Source organism: Plectropomus leopardus, chromosome 4, assembly GCF_008729295.1.
Source record: "Plectropomus leopardus isolate mb chromosome 4, YSFRI_Pleo_2.0, whole genome shotgun sequence".
Taxonomy (NCBI): domain Eukaryota; kingdom Metazoa; phylum Chordata; class Actinopteri; order Perciformes; family Serranidae; genus Plectropomus; species Plectropomus leopardus.
Window position 1 is genome coordinate 23552600 of NC_056466.1, and position 18173 is coordinate 23570772.

The following is an 18173-nucleotide window of genomic DNA, read 5'->3' on the forward strand; positions in this document are numbered from 1 at the left end:
TATGTTTTATGTTGTAGAAAGTACTGTTTAGTTGTAGACATGGTGGCCATATTGTATAGTCTGAGCTTGATTTTGAAATCTGTATTTACAGGTAACCAGATGGCTCTTGGAGGCGCGACACTGGGCGTGACCACTTCAGAACAGACAAATCTGCACACAGACCCCCTTCCCAACACACTCAACACTAACAAGTCAGTCCCAATGCATTTGTTAAATAAATATCCTTTTTTAATTACAGGGAACTTCAAGTTGCTTCATAGAAACTTCAGTTTCACTAGATCCGACACTATTATGATTGTGCAGTTGCCTGAAAAAGTGATTGAAAATAAATAACAAATGCAAAAAAAAAAAGGTTTAACTCTCACTGTTCTCTTGTTCCACCTCTAGTCAGCTGCTGTCAGACGGGTCAGCTGTGGGCTCAATGGGCAACCTACCCACAGCAGCACCCATCTCTGCCACAGGCACCAGGAAAGCGTGGCATGAGCACGTCACTCAGGACCTGCGCAATCACCTCGTACACAAACTGTAAGTGCAAACCCCTGCTGGAGAACTGCAACAGTTTGGGAATGATTGTTAGTCTCCCTCCTGATTTTTAAAGCAAACTTTTGAAGTACTGTAGTAGAAATTACCAGAGATTTTCATCACCGTTCTTCTTTGTTAGAGTACAAGCCATATTCCCCACCCCTGACCCGGCAGCTTTGAAGGACAGACGAATGGAGAACCTGGTGGCCTATGCCAGAAAGGTGGAGGGGGACATGTACGAGTCAGCTAACAGCCGGGTAGGTTTTCTGCAGCATGCCACAGTCAGGGAAAAACTTGAATTGTTCGCCTTATCAAGACAACACACACACATCACCACAAAATATAAGGTTTACCTATTTTTAACTAATATTCATCCGCCTTCCCTTCTTTCAGGATGAATACTATCACTTCCTGGCTGAGAAAATCTATAAAATCCAAAAGGAACTTGAGGAGAAGAGGCGCTCAAGGCTACAGAAGCAGATCATCAACCAGGCACCTCTGGTCGCCCAGGGGACCCAGCAGCCCGGCCTTCCAACGTCGAGTGCCTTTGGCCCAAGGCCGCAGAGTGAGTACAGTGTTTACAAGACACACAGGGTTTCATGTCACATCTAAAAATCCTAATCTGAAGTTTCTCCTGATGTTTGTAGAACCGTTTGTAGAAACATTGGACATCTTTGAGTGTCCCTGATACATAAAGTACCTATTATTTTCTGCAGTTTCACATATTTCTTTATCTGGTTGCTAAAAAAAGAATTCTCTGCGACTGCAAAGCTGTAAGGTCAAGTTCACATATAACCCAGCTCAGGGGTGGGTAATCAATACTGTGAGGTGATTTTTCCACCTGATGACATTCTGTTATACCCTTTAGTCTGATGTAGTTATAACTGTTAATGTCTGTGGTTGTATTAGGCAACTGCGTGAGATGTTGCATACCATTATAATAAGATTTCTTGAAATACTTAATTCACCGACAAAATAATAAAACCTTCCTTTGCTCTTCAAGCTGTCTTTTGGTTCAATGTTTTTTTTAAATTTGTCTTTATAGATGGACCTGTTCCTCTGCCCAACATGCCAAATCAGATCATGAATCGCATGCAAGTTTCACAAGGTATGTCTTATATGTTTTACACAGTATTTTCATATTTATATACAACGAAACAAAGATGTGGAAGATGATCCAGCAAAGAGGAACATAAAAGATTGTTGAGTTAAAAGGAAAACTAATCCATGTTATCAGGAACTCTGAATAAAGAAGTGTGTCAGTGAAGTAGATAACGTTCACTGAAAATTACATGAAAGGCGAGCAAGCATGGAAGAGACAAAAGTTTCTGCACTTTTTAAAGATGCCATAAGCATACTTTAGCGTAGGTCAAACTTTGTGGCTTAAACTGTTGAAAAATTTACCTAAACGAAAACAATAACAACACTGTCTTGGAATTGTGTCGTGCTTCTGCACTCCTTGTTAAGTTGTGTTAGTGCGGTGCCGAACATTGTGGTCCACTCTTCTGTACAGGAATCAACCAGTTCAACCACATGGCTCTGCCCAACGCCCAGATATCCCAGACACCAATGGGAGCCCGAGCTGCCTCACCCATGAACCACCCACAACAAATGAACTTGAGCTCCGTCCCAGCGGTGAGGAGGGCAGGGGGCAGAGGGACAAACAAATCACAGTACACACACACACACACACACACACACACGCGCATATAAGTAACATAAGCTAACACCTAGCTGCTTGTAAATTCACACTCTATCTGCACAAGCTACCTCAGGCTTATTAAAAATGTAGTCAGTTGGTCAATTCATGAGCTTGTGAATTTTAAGATGTTCGATTTACTGCACCTGGTGTACATGTAACACAAAAAACGAAAGGCCTGCTGATGAGAAGAGCAGATAACTTGTTAAGAGAAGAGCAAACTATTTCTTGCCCTCGAGTGCTGCATTTGGTTTGAGTTTGATCTGTATTTGAGGGTTTAAAAAACATCTGTTCACTAAATTGCTGTTTAACATAAACCCACAAACAGGATTGTTGACAGTTTTGCTAATTAATCTGCTGATTATTGTCTTGAATAATTGATCAGTTGGGGCTTTGTTGTGTAAAATTCCGAAATGTTTTTGTCCATAACTATGGCTGTCAGCATTAACCCGTTAATCCTGATTCTATAAGGTCTGTGATTAACGAGTGTTGATACTGGTATCATATGAAACAAGAAGACTCGAGAAATTCGGTGACACCAACACACCATGCTAGCTTTTCAATAAGGGGGCAGAATGGCGCTCCAAAGTTAGGCTATGGCCATTTCACAAAGGTCCCTTACCTGTGACCTCAAGATATCTGAAGGAGAATGGGTTATATAGGTACCAGTGAGTCTCCCCTTTTCAGATATGTGCACTTAATGCTCGTCCCATGCAGTTTTTTGCTGTCATTTTATTCCTTGTCTAGACAATCTGGTAAGAATTGCTTTACCTTGTCAACATGGACTTCAAAACTGTTTTGTAACACAAAACTGCTGAATTGAAAACTTAAAAAAACCCCCCCAACAATTACATGATAGAAAAAAGAAAAACATTTGACAGCCGTTTCCTAAACCCAAAGATACTCACTTTACAAAGGATTAAAAAAGTCAGAAAATCTAAACATTTAACAAACTTGGATCAAAAAATGTTTATTCTCAAAGGATTACTCAGAATGATTAATTGGTTATCAAGTTAGTTGGTGATTAATTAAATAGTTTTACCAATGAACTGATTTATCTTTGCTGGTCTACACAGTTTCTGAGTGGTCTGAAACATATCTTTGGCAATGAGCTAAAACTGGCCGATAATAAGCTTTGTTGATAAATTGGTGGGCTCTAGGAGGGATGCATATTTCCTGAATCATTCATCAGCCCTGATAACACTTGATAATGTAGTCATTATTAAAAGCTAATGCTACTTACTAACAATTTAATACATGTAATGATCAAATCAGTAAATATTGTCTATCATATGAAAAATTTTAAAAAAATAAATCATGTCATCAGTTAGGACTTTACTGGCCTTTCTGGACAACCTAAATTAGATGCAGTGAAACATGCAGAGCTTTATAGAAAGCACAAATTATTTCAGTAGTCAGTACTGTGAAAGGGACAGAAATCTGCTGCAGCCCTTCATCCGCAAACATAAGCACACTAATACAACCTTATAGTAGATGGAAGAAATTCATTTAACACCATCACGCTCTTATTATAGCTGGAAAGTCTGTGATGTGATTGATCTTTGCCATGGCTCCTGTCATGCAGCTCACAGTAACACCATCTTTTCCTGCCTTGTAGATGGGCATGTCTCCCTCCAGGATGCCTCAGGCCCAGGGCATGATGGCTGGACATGGTGGTGGGAACATGGTGGGCCAGACGGCCAGCCAGGGACAGTTTCTGGCTCAGACTCAGTTCCCCCCAGGATCTACTGCAGTCGCGGCAACGGGCGCCATGAATGTCACCGTGGGTCCTGGAATGAGCCAGCCACCTGCACAGGCTGCCGTCACCCAGGTGAGACATAGAGAGAGGCGAGGGGTGTGGAACAGTTTGAAACCAGCTGGATAAATGATTGGTTTGCCTGTTTTCAGTAATCGCTTCTAGAGTTGCTACAAAGGTGTGCTAATTCCAACCAGCTGCTGGGGAACTAAAACTACTTTCACCGATCATACTACGCACTAATTTTCTCTTAAATTGTTCTCATATCAATCACAAGGTGCTCTCTAAACCTCAAATTGTGTGTGGTGTTGTGTTTGTCTGCTAATCTTGTGTGTGTATGCGTATGTCCGCCTGCTCTTTTGTGTGTCCTTCTCTCCAACAGCAGCAGCAGAGCGCTAACCCCCCCATGAATGCACTTGGCCCCTCGCTGGGCCCTCAGCTAGCCTCCTCCCAAACCCCCCCAAAGCACTCCACGCCTCCGCCTGCTGCCTCCTCCGCCTCCACGGCTGGGGGGGCCACTAACCTGCCGCACCCCCAGCCCTCCAGCCGCAGCTCCCACCCCCACCCTCCCTGGCCCTGCCCCAGCCCCGGGTGCCACCCCGCCCCGCCCCACCCAGCCCCAACCCCAGGTGGAACTCCCCGCAGCAGCACAGACGCAGCCCCCGCCTCAGCCCCCTACCACGCCGGTGAGACTGAGACTCTCAGCATGCCCTCCACTCTGACCCCCCCTCCCCTGCAAACTGCCATCCCTCCATGTACCCCCTCGTCCCATCCACATCCACCTTTCTTTCTGATAACTGCATCTTCACCACTGTTTGTAGCATCCATCACAATGGGATTGTTACATCTTTCAACTTAAGGGAGAAATGAAATCAGTGTGGGAGGTGTTCATCCGTGTCATGGTTTCAGCCCTGCATGTAAAAAAAGCAACTGATTTGTCGCCTGTACCTCATATTTGTCATTTCTGTCTCTCCCTCCCTCCCTCCCTCCCTTCCTCCTCTGTGTTTCAGCTGTCTCAACCAGCGGCCAGTCTGGATAATCGCGTGCCCACGCCGGCCTCCGCTGCCAGCGCTGACCTGCCTGCCCAGGAGGTTAAAGCAGAAGTGCACCATGACCAACAAGAATTTGAGGCCGCTGGCGGCAAAACTGAGCCCAAGATGGAGGTGGGTTGAAGCTATGTATATGTTCAGATACATGTCAACTGATAAATCTGTCCCTTGGCTGATTCATGTTTTAATGTTTAATATTAATTTAACATTCAACTCATTTTTGCATTTTGTATCCAAACTTTAATCCTTTCCTACATTTGAAGGCAAAAATAAAGTTTGAATAAAGCATTTTTAGCCAGAATATCTCTAATAATTAGTCTTACTCGTCTATATATTTGTTAATTGAAGGTCTGGTATGTAGGCTGAAGGGGCATCTAGCGAAGAGGTTGCAGAGCTAAAACTTCTCCCGCGCACCAAGCTTGAGGAGAGCTACGGTAGCCGACACAAAAACGCAAATGGACCTATCAAAGAGCCAATATTTGGTTTGTCTCTTAGTTACTGTAAAACAGGCTTCAGAACCTGCTCTGTATGTGCATATTAAGAACACAATAATTGATTACGAACTTATGTACACTTTATTTTGAATATTATGTACCATTTCTGCTAAGAGATGCCCCTAATTCCTACACACTGGACATTTAATTAATATATTTTACCAAAAGTTGGTCCTTTTAAATGTATTTTAAAAAACCCTACCATGTTACATATCTGAAATCCTGTCCTGCTGTTGTTAAACAACATAATTCTTACTGAACTTATTTCTCCTGAGTCAAATGGTTGAATGAATCAAAACGATCAGACTTGAACCTAACCCGGCAAAAACGTACAAACAAACAAATTATTCTTTGTATTAAACAGTGTTTGTTATGATGGAAAAAGAGAAAGAAAAGTAGATTTTAAATGAATTTTGTGATTTTGAGTAGGGATGCTCTGATTCGTCACATCTGTATTATCCATGATACAAACCTTAGTAAGCGTGTTGGTTATCAGCCATGATATAATCGATCCACATTAAATACAGTTTCTTTGTTAGAGAGAGTTCTTTATTTACACTATCGGTTACATTCATTCAGTCACAGTGGGTCTCTGACTCGTTCTTGTTGCAGCTTGCACATGACGGCTGCTGGCTTCATGTTACCTCATATAAAAATAATTGCATCGAGTTCCACACAGTGAGGTATACAAATTTTATATTTGGGGAAAAAGAGCACTGTTATCGGATCGGTATAGCAGATACCTTGAGTGAAGCTTGTATCTGTAACAGGAAGGAACAACGTCTGCACACTGACTCCAAGCTACAATAATTGATTCAGTCAGAACATGTTTCAGATCTTTGTCTTGGTCAAACAGTAAAGATTCAACTTGTATCCAAATGTTGCAGAATTAAATGCATTTTTTGGCATTGATGCTGCTTTTTTAAATAGCCTTGCAGATATGTGATGAGTATGAAATTACACTCACTCACTTTGAGAACATGGAGAACTTTAGATTACGGACTGATTGAGAATTTCAGGGAATGCACATGTAAACTACACAGTCACGCACAGGCTGGCACTTCAAGTAAACACAAGGAAAACATGTTTCCCTCCAGATTATTAAAGCTCAACATGAGAAACAAATGCTACCAGTCACCAGACTCTCTTGAGTGTGATGTTTTAAAACACAGCTTTGGTATAATGAGTCATTTGACATTTTGTCTTCAGACTGAGGAAGACTCTGCTTCAACGGTGGTGAAGAAGGAGGAGCCAGAGGAAAAGCCGGAGCCAATGGAGGTGGAGGACAAAAAGCCGGAAATGAAGACAGAACCCAAAGAAGAGGAAGAGGGTGGAGCCAACAGCACAACCTCCTCATCCCCCTCTCAGTCACGGAGGAAGAGTGAGTCTGATTCCAAGGGATGAATAAAATCTGTGTAGCGTCCACGGCTGATTCACTCAGCGAGCAGAGAGGGTTTCTGTCATTGCCAGTAATGTTAAAACACCCACTCTGTGCCAACTGTGAGACAGTCATAACTTATTATTAGTTTCATTTAAAATTATTATGACAACAGTATTAGTCTGGCACTGACTCTGAACAATGGCCAGACTGTAGTACGCCATCTTTGATCGTTCCAATATCTTAGATATTGTATTGTACGGGCTGTGCACCTGATGGTAGGGCTGCTTGATTATGGCAAAAATAATAATCATGATTATTTTCATGATCACTCAATGGCCTTCAGAACATCATGCAGTTATTGAACATTAACGCTGGTGTTTATTTTTAACACTGGATGTCCTTTAACTTTAAATACAAGTGAACTGAAAAACAGTAAAAGCTTTGCGGAGCAGCCACAACTGTAACAAATTTAGCATATTACTGTAATATAATTTAACAATACATAACAGTTACTGTATCAATAACAGCTAAATAAATTTTGAGTAAAGATCAGTAATTGTCTCACTAACTCAGGAGAGACTCAGCAGACAGACATTTCTTCATTATCTGTTTAGAAGCAGCTGGGAGTGTCACTACAATGAGAGAAGCTGGTCCACCTTAACAGTCCACCTTAAGGGAGCCTGGTCAGTTTACAGTGGGAAGCTAACTTAGCTTGCTAACTTTGGGGCTAACTTCTGTTACTTTAATAATCAGCAGCTGGCGAGATAGACATGGGAACGTGTCTCAGGTCTCGAAGAGCTGTAGCATTTATTCACTGACAAACAGCCTCAACTGTTGACACATCACACAGCTGCGTTTCACTTCATATTCTCTGCTCCTCTCACTGCAGCCTCACTGTCACCATCACCGGCACACACACACGTTTGCTCTCCCCGCTCGTGCTTGTTGTCGCTCTATCTTGATTTGATAATCGAGTGAATCCAAAATCGTAATCGCAATGTAATTGGAAGATTCTTCTTTTTGGCATTTTTGCCTTTATTAAATAGGTCAGAGTGATAGCGTGAAAGGTGGAGAGAGGGGATGACAAGCAGCAAATGGCAGTGAGTTGGAATCGAACCCATGGCTGCTGCAGCAAGGACACTGCCTTCATGTATGGGGTGTTTGCCTTATCCACTGAGCCACCGGGCGCCCCCAAAATTGAAATTGCACAGCCCTACCTGATGGTAGAATGTACTCAACAATACAGCCAATACATTTGAATGCCATTGTAACATTTCAGTTACAGTACATGTACAGGCATGGAGCAATGTGTGTTTAGGCTCAGACACACCAAATCGATATCAAAGAACTAGTGGCAGCCAAAGCCAACTGTTGGGTCGCCTGTGTCTTGGCCAAAAAGTTGCACTTGAACACTACAGCCAATGGCGAATTTGACGTACGTTCTCCACCAGATGAGAGGAATTAACTTTCCGTAGAAGCAGACAGTAGCCTTAATTCATCACTCAAACAGGACAACAGGAAGGCCGACAGACTCTAGTTAGTCAGTTAGAACATTAAAAACAGAACCAGATGATGAACAACAAAGGCTGTTTTCTGTGTGTCAGCAAACAGTCACAAACAATTTTGAACTATTTGTGAAAAGAATTGGCTCACCTAATATATTATGTTTGTTTTAATGTCATGCCCTCTTAAAGTTTTTTTTGGGTGGGTGTGGGGGGTTTGAGCGTGAAAGGGGGGAGAGAGAGGGCGCGGCATGCAGCAAAGGGCCAAGGCCGTAATTGAACCTGCGGCCGCTGTAGTGAGAATACAACCTCTGTATATGGGGTGACGCTCTGTCCACTGTGCCACTAGGCGCCCCAATATCATGCCCTCTTGATTTAAGCTGTTTGCTTTCCTCATGTCAGTTTCTTCTTCTCGTACGCTGAGTTAAATAGTGAATCAGAGTAATTTCATTAACCGACGCACTCCGCTGTCTTTGATACTGACTCAACATATAGAATCGACTAAAAAATAGGTGACGGGTCAATGAGTGCCAGTTGTTTGGGACACGCAGCAAAAACTAGGGCAACAGACGCTCACCAGTGGCCCAACATTTACCAACAGCCAACTGTTAGCCTGGTGTGTCAGGGTCCTTAAACTGAGAAACAATCAAAACTCTAGTTCTCTAACTCGAACTCTGGAGCGAACAATTTAACACGATAAAATTGTGGTCCTGTAACGTAAGTGTAGGTTTTTATGTGTCCTGTTTCAATTGTTAGAAATTTAGATAATTAGAAACGTGATGTAATACAGATAACAGATGACAGCTTGGCCAGGATTTAATGTTGCTGTTCTTGACTGACAGATCAGTAGTTGTGTTCAGGAAGCGTGTTTTCTTTGGGAAGAGTAGCCCTCTTCCTTCTGTTTTTTCTCTCTCTACAGTTTTCCTGTGCAGTAAACCTTTTCCTCTAACTATTCTCGCTTTGCTTTTTCCATTGTTTTTCATTTTTCAGTTTTTAAGCCTGAGGAGTTGCGCCAGGCTCTGATGCCGACTCTGGAGTCTCTCTACAGGCAGGACCCTGAGTCCCTGCCCTTCAGACAGCCTGTAGACCCCATGCTTCTGGGTATCCCAGTACGTGGCAAAGTGTTCCTACTTAAAACGAAATGATGAAATGTTAAACAATTTTGTTGGATGCACATAATTCAGCTACATTATTTTAGCTCTTTACTGTGTAACACCTAAACGTTTGTCTGTCTCCAGGACTACTTTGACATCGTTAAGAACCCAATAGATCTGTCCACAATAAAGCGTAAGCTTGACACGGGCCAATACCAAGAGCCCTGGCAATACGTCGATGATGTGTGGCTGATGTTCAACAACGCCTGGCTCTACAACCGCAAGACTTCTCGTGTCTACAAATACTGCTCCAAGCTGGCCGAGGTGTTTGAGTCAGAGATTGACCCCGTCATGCAGGGCCTGGGATACTGCTGCGGGAGGAAGGTGAGATGAAGGGCGTCATAAAGATGCAGTAAAAGGACAAGAGACATGGTTTTGTCTGTTAGGAAAAATAACTAATGTGACATGGCTGCCACTAAAAACAGAAAAAAAAACCAATATTAACATCCTCTTCCTTTGAGTTTTGTTTGGTGAATCACACAAAAACTGTTTGACTCAGACTTATACCATGCGATAGTGAACATTTTAATGCTTGGACGGAATCGCTCAGCAAACAATGAACTTGAAATAACAGTATGGTCCTGACCTGCTCTATAAAAAATGAATTGGCAGTTAATTTAATTATTCTACTTCTGATGCAAGGGATGTATGAAATTATTTAGTTTGAATTTTTTGACAACCTTGTCATTTTGCTTGTGTTTGCAGTACGAGTTCTCTCCTCAAACCCTGTGTTGCTATGGCAAGCAGCTCTGCACCATACCTACCGGAGGCACATACTACAGCTACCAGAACAGGTACGTGTGTGTGTTCGTCCATGTATGTCTTTTCAGTTATGGGTGACAATTAACTCCACCACGTATTGGGTATAAAATAATGTTACTCTTGGTGGAATTTTAATCTCAGTGAATCATTTCATACGCGTCACACATTTGCATGCACAGTTGTTCATTAAGTGGTTTAATGGGCAATAAACGCAGCCATTTGAACTGTATTACCCACCCCCCTGCAGCCTGGGATCTGTTCCTCTGTAGCTCTAGAGGGACCACTGTGATCCAGGCAGAAGGGTCGTCCTGACAGCCTCGGCTTTAATGGCTCTGCCTCCAGGTCCTGGCACAGCGTGAGACTACAAAATGGTTTTGGTCACAACAATGTTTATTAACAGCCAGGTTCTAGTGTTGCACATGCAGGGATACGCTCTGAAGACACTAAACCCAAAAAAGCAGGAGACATAGGAACAGAGCAGTGTGTTGATGTGTTTTACTCAGCATCTATCGAGGGACTGAGTGAATTCAGTGTTGCTGCCCCCACTCTTGTACAATAGATGAAAATATATAACGCTTTTGCCACATACAGCGTTGCTCATCAGTGCCTTTTCCTCTCAGTTGAAAGCCAGCAGATGACTGCTTGCACCACGTTCCCTTGCGCCCCCTGCTGTATAAACAGGGTAACTGCAGCGCCTCTTTTCACACTTAAACTGGGCATTTTGAGAGCGGAGAAGCACAGAAGCAGTAGTGATACAGCTCAGCCTGACAGACAACATGAGGCTCCTGCAGCGCAGTCCATTTACACTCTCAATGGGAGCTTACGGATTCCCCGCTCTCTGTTATAAAACATAAAAGACAAGTGTTGTTTTGTGCGCTGTTGTATTGGACACAGAGTGGCTGAATACAAAATGTTGAGTGTTGAATGTGCTGAATGTTAAATGTGTATTTTTGCAGGTATCATTTCTGTGAGAAGTGCTTCAATGAGATCCAGGGCGAGAGTGTGTGACGTTAGGAGATGACCCTGCACAGCCACAGACGTGAGTAAACTGTCTATTGAAGTTGCAGTTGTGGATGTTTAGAAACATACTGTGTGGGGAAACTTTCTCCCTTTTTCTGTAACTCTAACTAATTATTTTTGACGAGCAAGGGGAAGTGTCCCTCTCACTTAACTCTGTTCAGGTCAGAGTTACACGTCAGCTTTAAAACCGCAAATATACAGGTCATAGACATTCAAAGTCTTACCCTAGAACGCCCTAGGCTGCACAATTAATTGAATATTAATCACAATTATGATTTTGGCTTCTTACAATTAAATGAACTTGAAAAATGTGTGTCCCACTCATAGAAAACTCTGCTGCGTGTCAAAAGCAAGCACTAAATAAGAAACAGCCTGTCTCCTCTTTGAAAGAACTGTCATGCCACTGCACACATAAACTGCAGCAGCAGCAGCCTGTAAAAAACGTTCGTGTTGGGACTGCAGACGGGCAAAATGAAAATATCCGTCATAAACAATTATCAGTTGTTTTTGTTCAGATTTAAGCGAGAACAAATCACATGCAAAGGGTGCATTAAACTTGTGTCTGCAGCATGTCACACTACCATGACCGCTGTAAAAACAAACAAAAAATGTGAGGGTATCCACATTGGGTAGGTGAAGAAGAATCTCATTTTAAGTCTAACTTCGATGCCAAGTTTTGTACATGAACGCACGAATCACAACATGTGAGTGAGCACGGTACTCTATATAAATGTGAAAATGCAATAAAAAGATTGTGTCTCAAACGCAATGAAGAATCATAACAAATAATTGTGATCTCAGTATTGATCAAAATAATTGTGAGTATCATTATATCATATATATATTATATATATAAATATTATATAAATTATTGCGGATTTTTAATTTGAGATTTTTCAATACATTTCTTACAAAGAGCCATAGTGTTTTTTAGTTTGTTATTATGTATGGCTTATTGAAGTGGCACTGAACAAACTATTACCATGGCCTCTAAACAGACTCAATGAGAAATGCACAGAGCCTCCAACTGATGATTAAAAACATTTTTTGTGTGTCTGTCTTGTTTTTCTCACTGCCTCTCCTCTTTCTTTTCCCTCTTTTCTCTGGTACTTCAGGATGATATCAAAAGACCAGTTTGAACGGAAGAAGAATGATGTTCTCGACCCTGAACCGTAAGTAGACACAAACCACACAGCCTCTCAGTGAGAAGCACCAATACTGACAGAGAACCATGTTCTCTCTCTGCTTCTTTTTCACAAAGTTAGTCTCATATGTGTTGAATAATAATTTTGCTGCTTTTCCCACTTGTGTGTTCCTGATGCCATCTTAGAAAGTTATTTTCTGCCACCCACATCTGGCTTTGTGTTTTTGCTTTTGAGGCACAGTCTGCACATTTCCCCTCTGGAGCTCGCTGATCAATCACTCTGGCTTCAGTGAAGCCTCAGGGTGACTCAGCAGCGCCACCTGCTGCAGGGAACTCTGTCAAACTGTGCAACCAATGAGCGTTTTTCTCATCAGAGAACACAGGCTTTTGGTTTTTGATGTGCAGTGATTTCATATTACATTGTAAAGTGTTAAATAAGATATTAAATTCGTTTAAATCCTCTAACAAAGGCACACTTGCATTGGCTGGCTTGCAATTGTGTAACGACTGGAGGGACAAAAACTTGAATGGAGATGTTTCTTGCTTGCTGCCTCAGCAGTTAAGACGTCTACATTCACACAGATGAACATGACTCGGACAGTTGTCAGAATTAGCAGCGTTTGAGAATTTTTATACACAAAAATAATAAGGGCTGAAATTATTCCTCATGAAACTCGAGTAACTAGATTATGAAAACTCTTCCTTTCGAATTCTTCATATCAACGCGTTGTTTCATACCTTTAACTATATACAGCTCCCTGCATTTAGCACAGTTGATTATTACTGACACACTGTGATTCGATGACATGAAATTGCGAAATTGAAGAGAGTCAATAGCGAGGGACGAACAGAAGACACAGGCCAGAGAAAAATGACAGAAAGTGTCCAAAGTTTTGGATCATTTTAATCTGAAACAAAATGAGAACTGTACAGTACATCTATTGTAAACTAGCCTACCACAATAGCATCAGGTCAGTGCTTCAGTATCTCAACAGAAAGTATCCAGTCAACGCAGCGGACCTGACAGATTAGCAATAGCATTTCACCTAAATTCGTATGATTGGTAGCTGAGATAAAGGCCCCCTGCAGCACAGGAGTTTGCACGTGCTAAATTTAAGTTGCAACAGCTGAAAGTCGTCTCCAAGTGTTGGGGATTTAAGCAGCATGCTATTAGTATCTCTCTTTTTCTCTCTCTCTCATTGTTTCTTTTGTATATATATACTATCGCGCTTCAACAAAGCTGAAGTATTTTTCGTCTGATTAATTAATGGAATAATCAGTAGAATAGTTAATTACTATAATAATCAATAGCTGCAGCCTTAGACATCACCAATACAAAACACATTACTCATCCGTGACAGAGCACATGTATTAGTACTACATCAACAGTTACCGGACAGTGCAGTTGTCATTGATGGGTACTTATAGATTTTTGGCATATTTAACAGTTGGCCAGCAGTCAGGAAGCATTAAATGTCTAATCCAGTGACATCTTGGATGGAGACACGTAATAAGAAAACTTCATATGGACTTTCTTGCCAGATTTAAAGGGGGACATTTCCTAACTGTATGCATGTCTTTTTTTTTTTTTAGGTTTGTTGAATGTAAAGATTGTGGACGGAAGATGCACCAGATATGCGTCTTACACTACGAGGTCATTTGGCCATCTGGGTGAGATGTCAACTCCTACATTTAGTAGATTTGCATTACTGCTGTTGCATATGTTTTGTGTAAATTGTAGCAAGTCTAACGTCTCCATCGTTCTCTTTCCAGATTCATCTGTGACAATTGTTTAAAGAAGAGTGGAAAATCACGGAAGGAAAACAAGTTCTCTGCAAAACGTTAGTTCATTTGTCTACTTTGGTCCTTGAATTGTTTTCCTTGTGTTTCGTGCAGCGCTTAAAATGTCAGTACATTATTACAGTTTTGTCTCACAAGCACTGAAGACACAAGATAATATAAACCACTTCTACCTGCACATGGGTTGCATATGTGTCTCCCTGTGGCTTTCTTGCAGTGGTGGCCTTGTTTTTTTTTGTGATGTTGGCCTTGTGGTTTTGCCAGTATTTTTTCTTGTAGCCCTAGAGAACAATGCTGACCTTTATGGCATATGGTGCCAACAGATGCAAGCTCTCATGGTTTCTCATAAATCGGTTCTAGTGCCTTTTTTGTTTTCCTAAATTGAAGGCTGTTGCAGGTTCTTTGTGTACCCAAATTCGTCTCACCGCTGCTTTTCTTTTATCCTGGAGAGTGAAAACAATTGAGACTTCTATTCTAAAAATGTCTCCTGTGTGTTTGTACACTGTAGGGCTGCAGTCCACACGATTGGGAATGTACATAGAGGACCGTGTGAATAAATACTTGAAGAGACAGAACCACCCAGAGGCCGGAGAGGTGTTCGTGCGAGTGGTGGCGAGCTCCGACAAAACGGTGGAAGTAAAACCAGGCATGAAAGCCAGGTGAGAGCTTCACTGACAGGGGGACTGGGTGAACATGATGTATGATTTTATGTGTTTAAAGCAATTTTATGGATCATTATTGATCAACTAATAATGCCTTGGTCAAATAAACAAGCAACCAAAGAGTTAACAGTCAGGATGAGGGGGCCATAATGGTTTAGACAGCTGAATACCTGTCTCGCCCTCTCTGGTTTGTAGATGCACTGGCACACCTCTTGTTTGTCCTGAGCTTATTTTTTATTGTCCCTACCACACAAAGCTGAATGCCCTCTATAAAGCGTTTATACCCACTCAGAGTGATTGTGGAACCTGCATGTTTGACAAGATGGAGTGCACACCCTCCCTGAGTACCTCCTGGGATTGTTCACTGTTTCATCACACCATATCAAAGTCTGCGACGGCCGACCCATCCTCACAGGGAGGAGGCCGTCATCCAAGATTCTGTTCATCTTCAGGCTGACTGATTTAAGACTGTTTGCTTTTTATTGACTCGGGGCCACTCGACTTGAATCGTCGCATTATGCTTCTCCAGTGTCGCTGAAAGCTGCGACATGTAAGCAAACGTGTCGGGCAGCTCATGACCCTTGTTTCCTAGAAGCCTTTACAGTCATAATAAAATTTCTAAAAGCTTTTAAAACTCTTATTATAAAACATTTATGTACAGTATTATACACTTATGGACCTGGAGCACAGTCAGATTTGTCATTTTGTGGCGACACCTTTTAGACCTGCACAAATAAAGACAGAGAAACCATCATATATTATCCTCAACTATGCAAAGTCTACAGCTTTTGTGTTAGGGTTAGTTAGGGTTAGAGTTTTTCAACATCATATCGCACCCCTGTTGAAATTTGTTATTTGTCAGTAACCGAAGATTGAATATCGGAAATTCAGGATTACTACAGGTCCTTACAAAGTTTGAAAATGTTGTATATTTACATATTTTTATATACATATTAGGCCTTGAAGTCATTAAATAGTCTTAAATTTGAATTTTGAGGTCTTATTTGCCGAAAAACATTTAATCTAATTTCATTTATCTGTCATTTAACTTTTTTTTTGTCAAATGAGCTCCTCTGCATGAAAGCCCGCATTTCTGGTTTTACAAATGTTTACACCTACCATTGAACCAATACTATGTTTTTGCTTTATACTATACTTTAACTTTACTCACTCTAATAACTCTATTCCTATGGAAAGCGTTCCTCTGCATAGACTGCATTAGCAATACTGAGCTTTCTACTCACCTGCAATGCTCAAAGAAGAAAAATAGTTGTAATAATTGTCTGAATTTAGTCTTTAATTTTAATAGTTTTGAATATCTTTTTGTTAGATATTTTAAACCAAATTTAAGTGTCTGATACCTATAGAGACCCTGAAAATGCTCAAGTGTCTCCATCTAACTACAGATTACATTATGTTCTTGACACATTTTAACATTTGTTTTTCCTTCATTACGTCAGGTTTGTGGACACGGGTGAAATGCCTGAGACCTTTCCCTACAGAACCAAAGCACTTTTCGCCTTTGAGGAGATTGACGGCGTGGACGTATGCTTCTTTGGCATGCATGTGCAGGAGTACGGCTCCGAGTGCCCATTCCCCAACACTAGGTATGTACTTCATGAAAATAAAGGCCTGTGCCCTTGAGATGCTTTTTATTGGTGATATTGACCATGTTCCCCTCTCTCTTCCTCTGCAGACGCGTCTACATATCATACCTTGACAGTATTCACTTCTTCAGACCTCGGATTCTACGAACAGCAGTGTACCACGAGATCCTCATCGGCTATCTAGAATATGTCAAGAAACTCGGGTGAGCCTTGCTCTGGTACTCCTCCCCTTCCCTTCTCATGGGAGAGGCTCTGGAGTGAACTTTGTGGTGGGAGTCTTATTATATACTTACTGTCTCTTCGGTCTGTGCATACCCACAGGTACACCCAGGGCCACATCTGGGCGTGTCCCCCAAGTGAAGGTGACGATTACATCTTCCACTGCCATCCTCCTGACCAGAAGATCCCCAAGCCAAAGAGGCTGCAGGAGTGGTACAGGAAGATGCTGGACAAGGCCTTTGCAGAGAGGATTCTCCACGACTACAAGGTTAGTAAATAAAAAAACAAAACAAAAAAACAACTGGAGGTTTATGCAGTTGCTATATTTATAATAAAACACAAATTTAAATGTGCACCCAAAAGCTTAAATAGTTTGTAAAGGGAGTCTTGACTTGATTTCCTGTGTTTCTGAACACGTCTTTGCAAAATTCTGTGTGAACAGTCTTTAGTCTGAACATATTTGGTACTTTTTATCAACAGGCAAACACATTGAACATGTGAACGCCAAGCGAGCTGGATTACTGAAAACAAAATACATCTTGAATTGTTTGCGTGATCCATGTTTTTTGTCTTCCTCTCAGGACATCTTCAAACAGGCGACAGAGGACCGTCTGACCAGCGCTAACGAGCTGCCGTACTTCGAGGGCGACTTCTGGCCCAATGTGCTGGAGGAGAGCATCAAGGAGCTGGAGCAGGAGGAGGAGGAGAGGAAGAAGGAGGAGAACACAGCTGCCTCTGAAACTCCTGAGGTGCGAACACTGTGCCATGGTGTTTCATTATCTTTGATGGCCATTTTGCACTTCTTTCATGAACCACTGTTTTTCTAGACCTTGAAATTTTGTTGTGAACACACTTTGAATAGAATTTCCTGAATTTTAATGAGCAGTTGGATTAGGGTGACAACCGAGAGTTACAAAATGTAACTGAAGAAAACATGGCATGTAAAAGATAAACAGAAGCCTCACCGTAACTAGTATGAACTTGACAGCTGGAAAGAATCTGTCAATAAGCAACACGATGTGATCATTTGCTGTTTTCTTTAATATCTTGAATTGTGTATCTCCCACAGGGTACCCCTAGTGACAGCAAAAATGCTAAGAAGAAGAATAACAAGAAGACGAATAAAAACAAGAGCAGCGTGAGCCGAGCCAATAAGAAGAAGCCTGGGATGCCGAATGTAGCCAATGATCTGTCCCAGAAGCTGTACGCCACCATGGAGAAGCACAAAGAGGTCTGATTTTGTTTCTATGTGGTTTATAGTCTTTTTTGGTGCAGTTTTTATTATTAACTTTACTTTCACTTTATGAACAAGTGTGATAGTCAGTGTATAAGGGCGACAGTTAAGAAATCTCTTTCCTTCCTCTAGAAGACCCCAGGGATGATGCTTTTCATATTATAATAA

General features: G+C 41.6%; 1 protein-coding gene across 1 annotated transcript in view; it reads left to right on the forward strand.

Annotated features, from left to right (window-relative positions):
* crebbpa (CREB binding protein a) overlaps positions 1–18173 on the forward strand; it is a 68558-nt gene that overhangs the window by 29501 nt on the left and 20884 nt on the right. The window contains 14 exon segments of the mRNA XM_042484703.1: positions 92–191; positions 388–525; positions 662–779; positions 916–1087; positions 1568–1630; positions 2036–2157; positions 3840–4052; positions 4360–4506; positions 4508–4663; positions 4988–5140; positions 6730–6901; positions 9394–9512; positions 9642–9881; positions 10263–10351. Coding sequence (XP_042340637.1) covers positions 92–191; positions 388–525; positions 662–779; positions 916–1087; positions 1568–1630; positions 2036–2157; positions 3840–4052; positions 4360–4506; positions 4508–4663; positions 4988–5140; positions 6730–6901; positions 9394–9512; positions 9642–9881; positions 10263–10351 — 2002 coding nt within the window.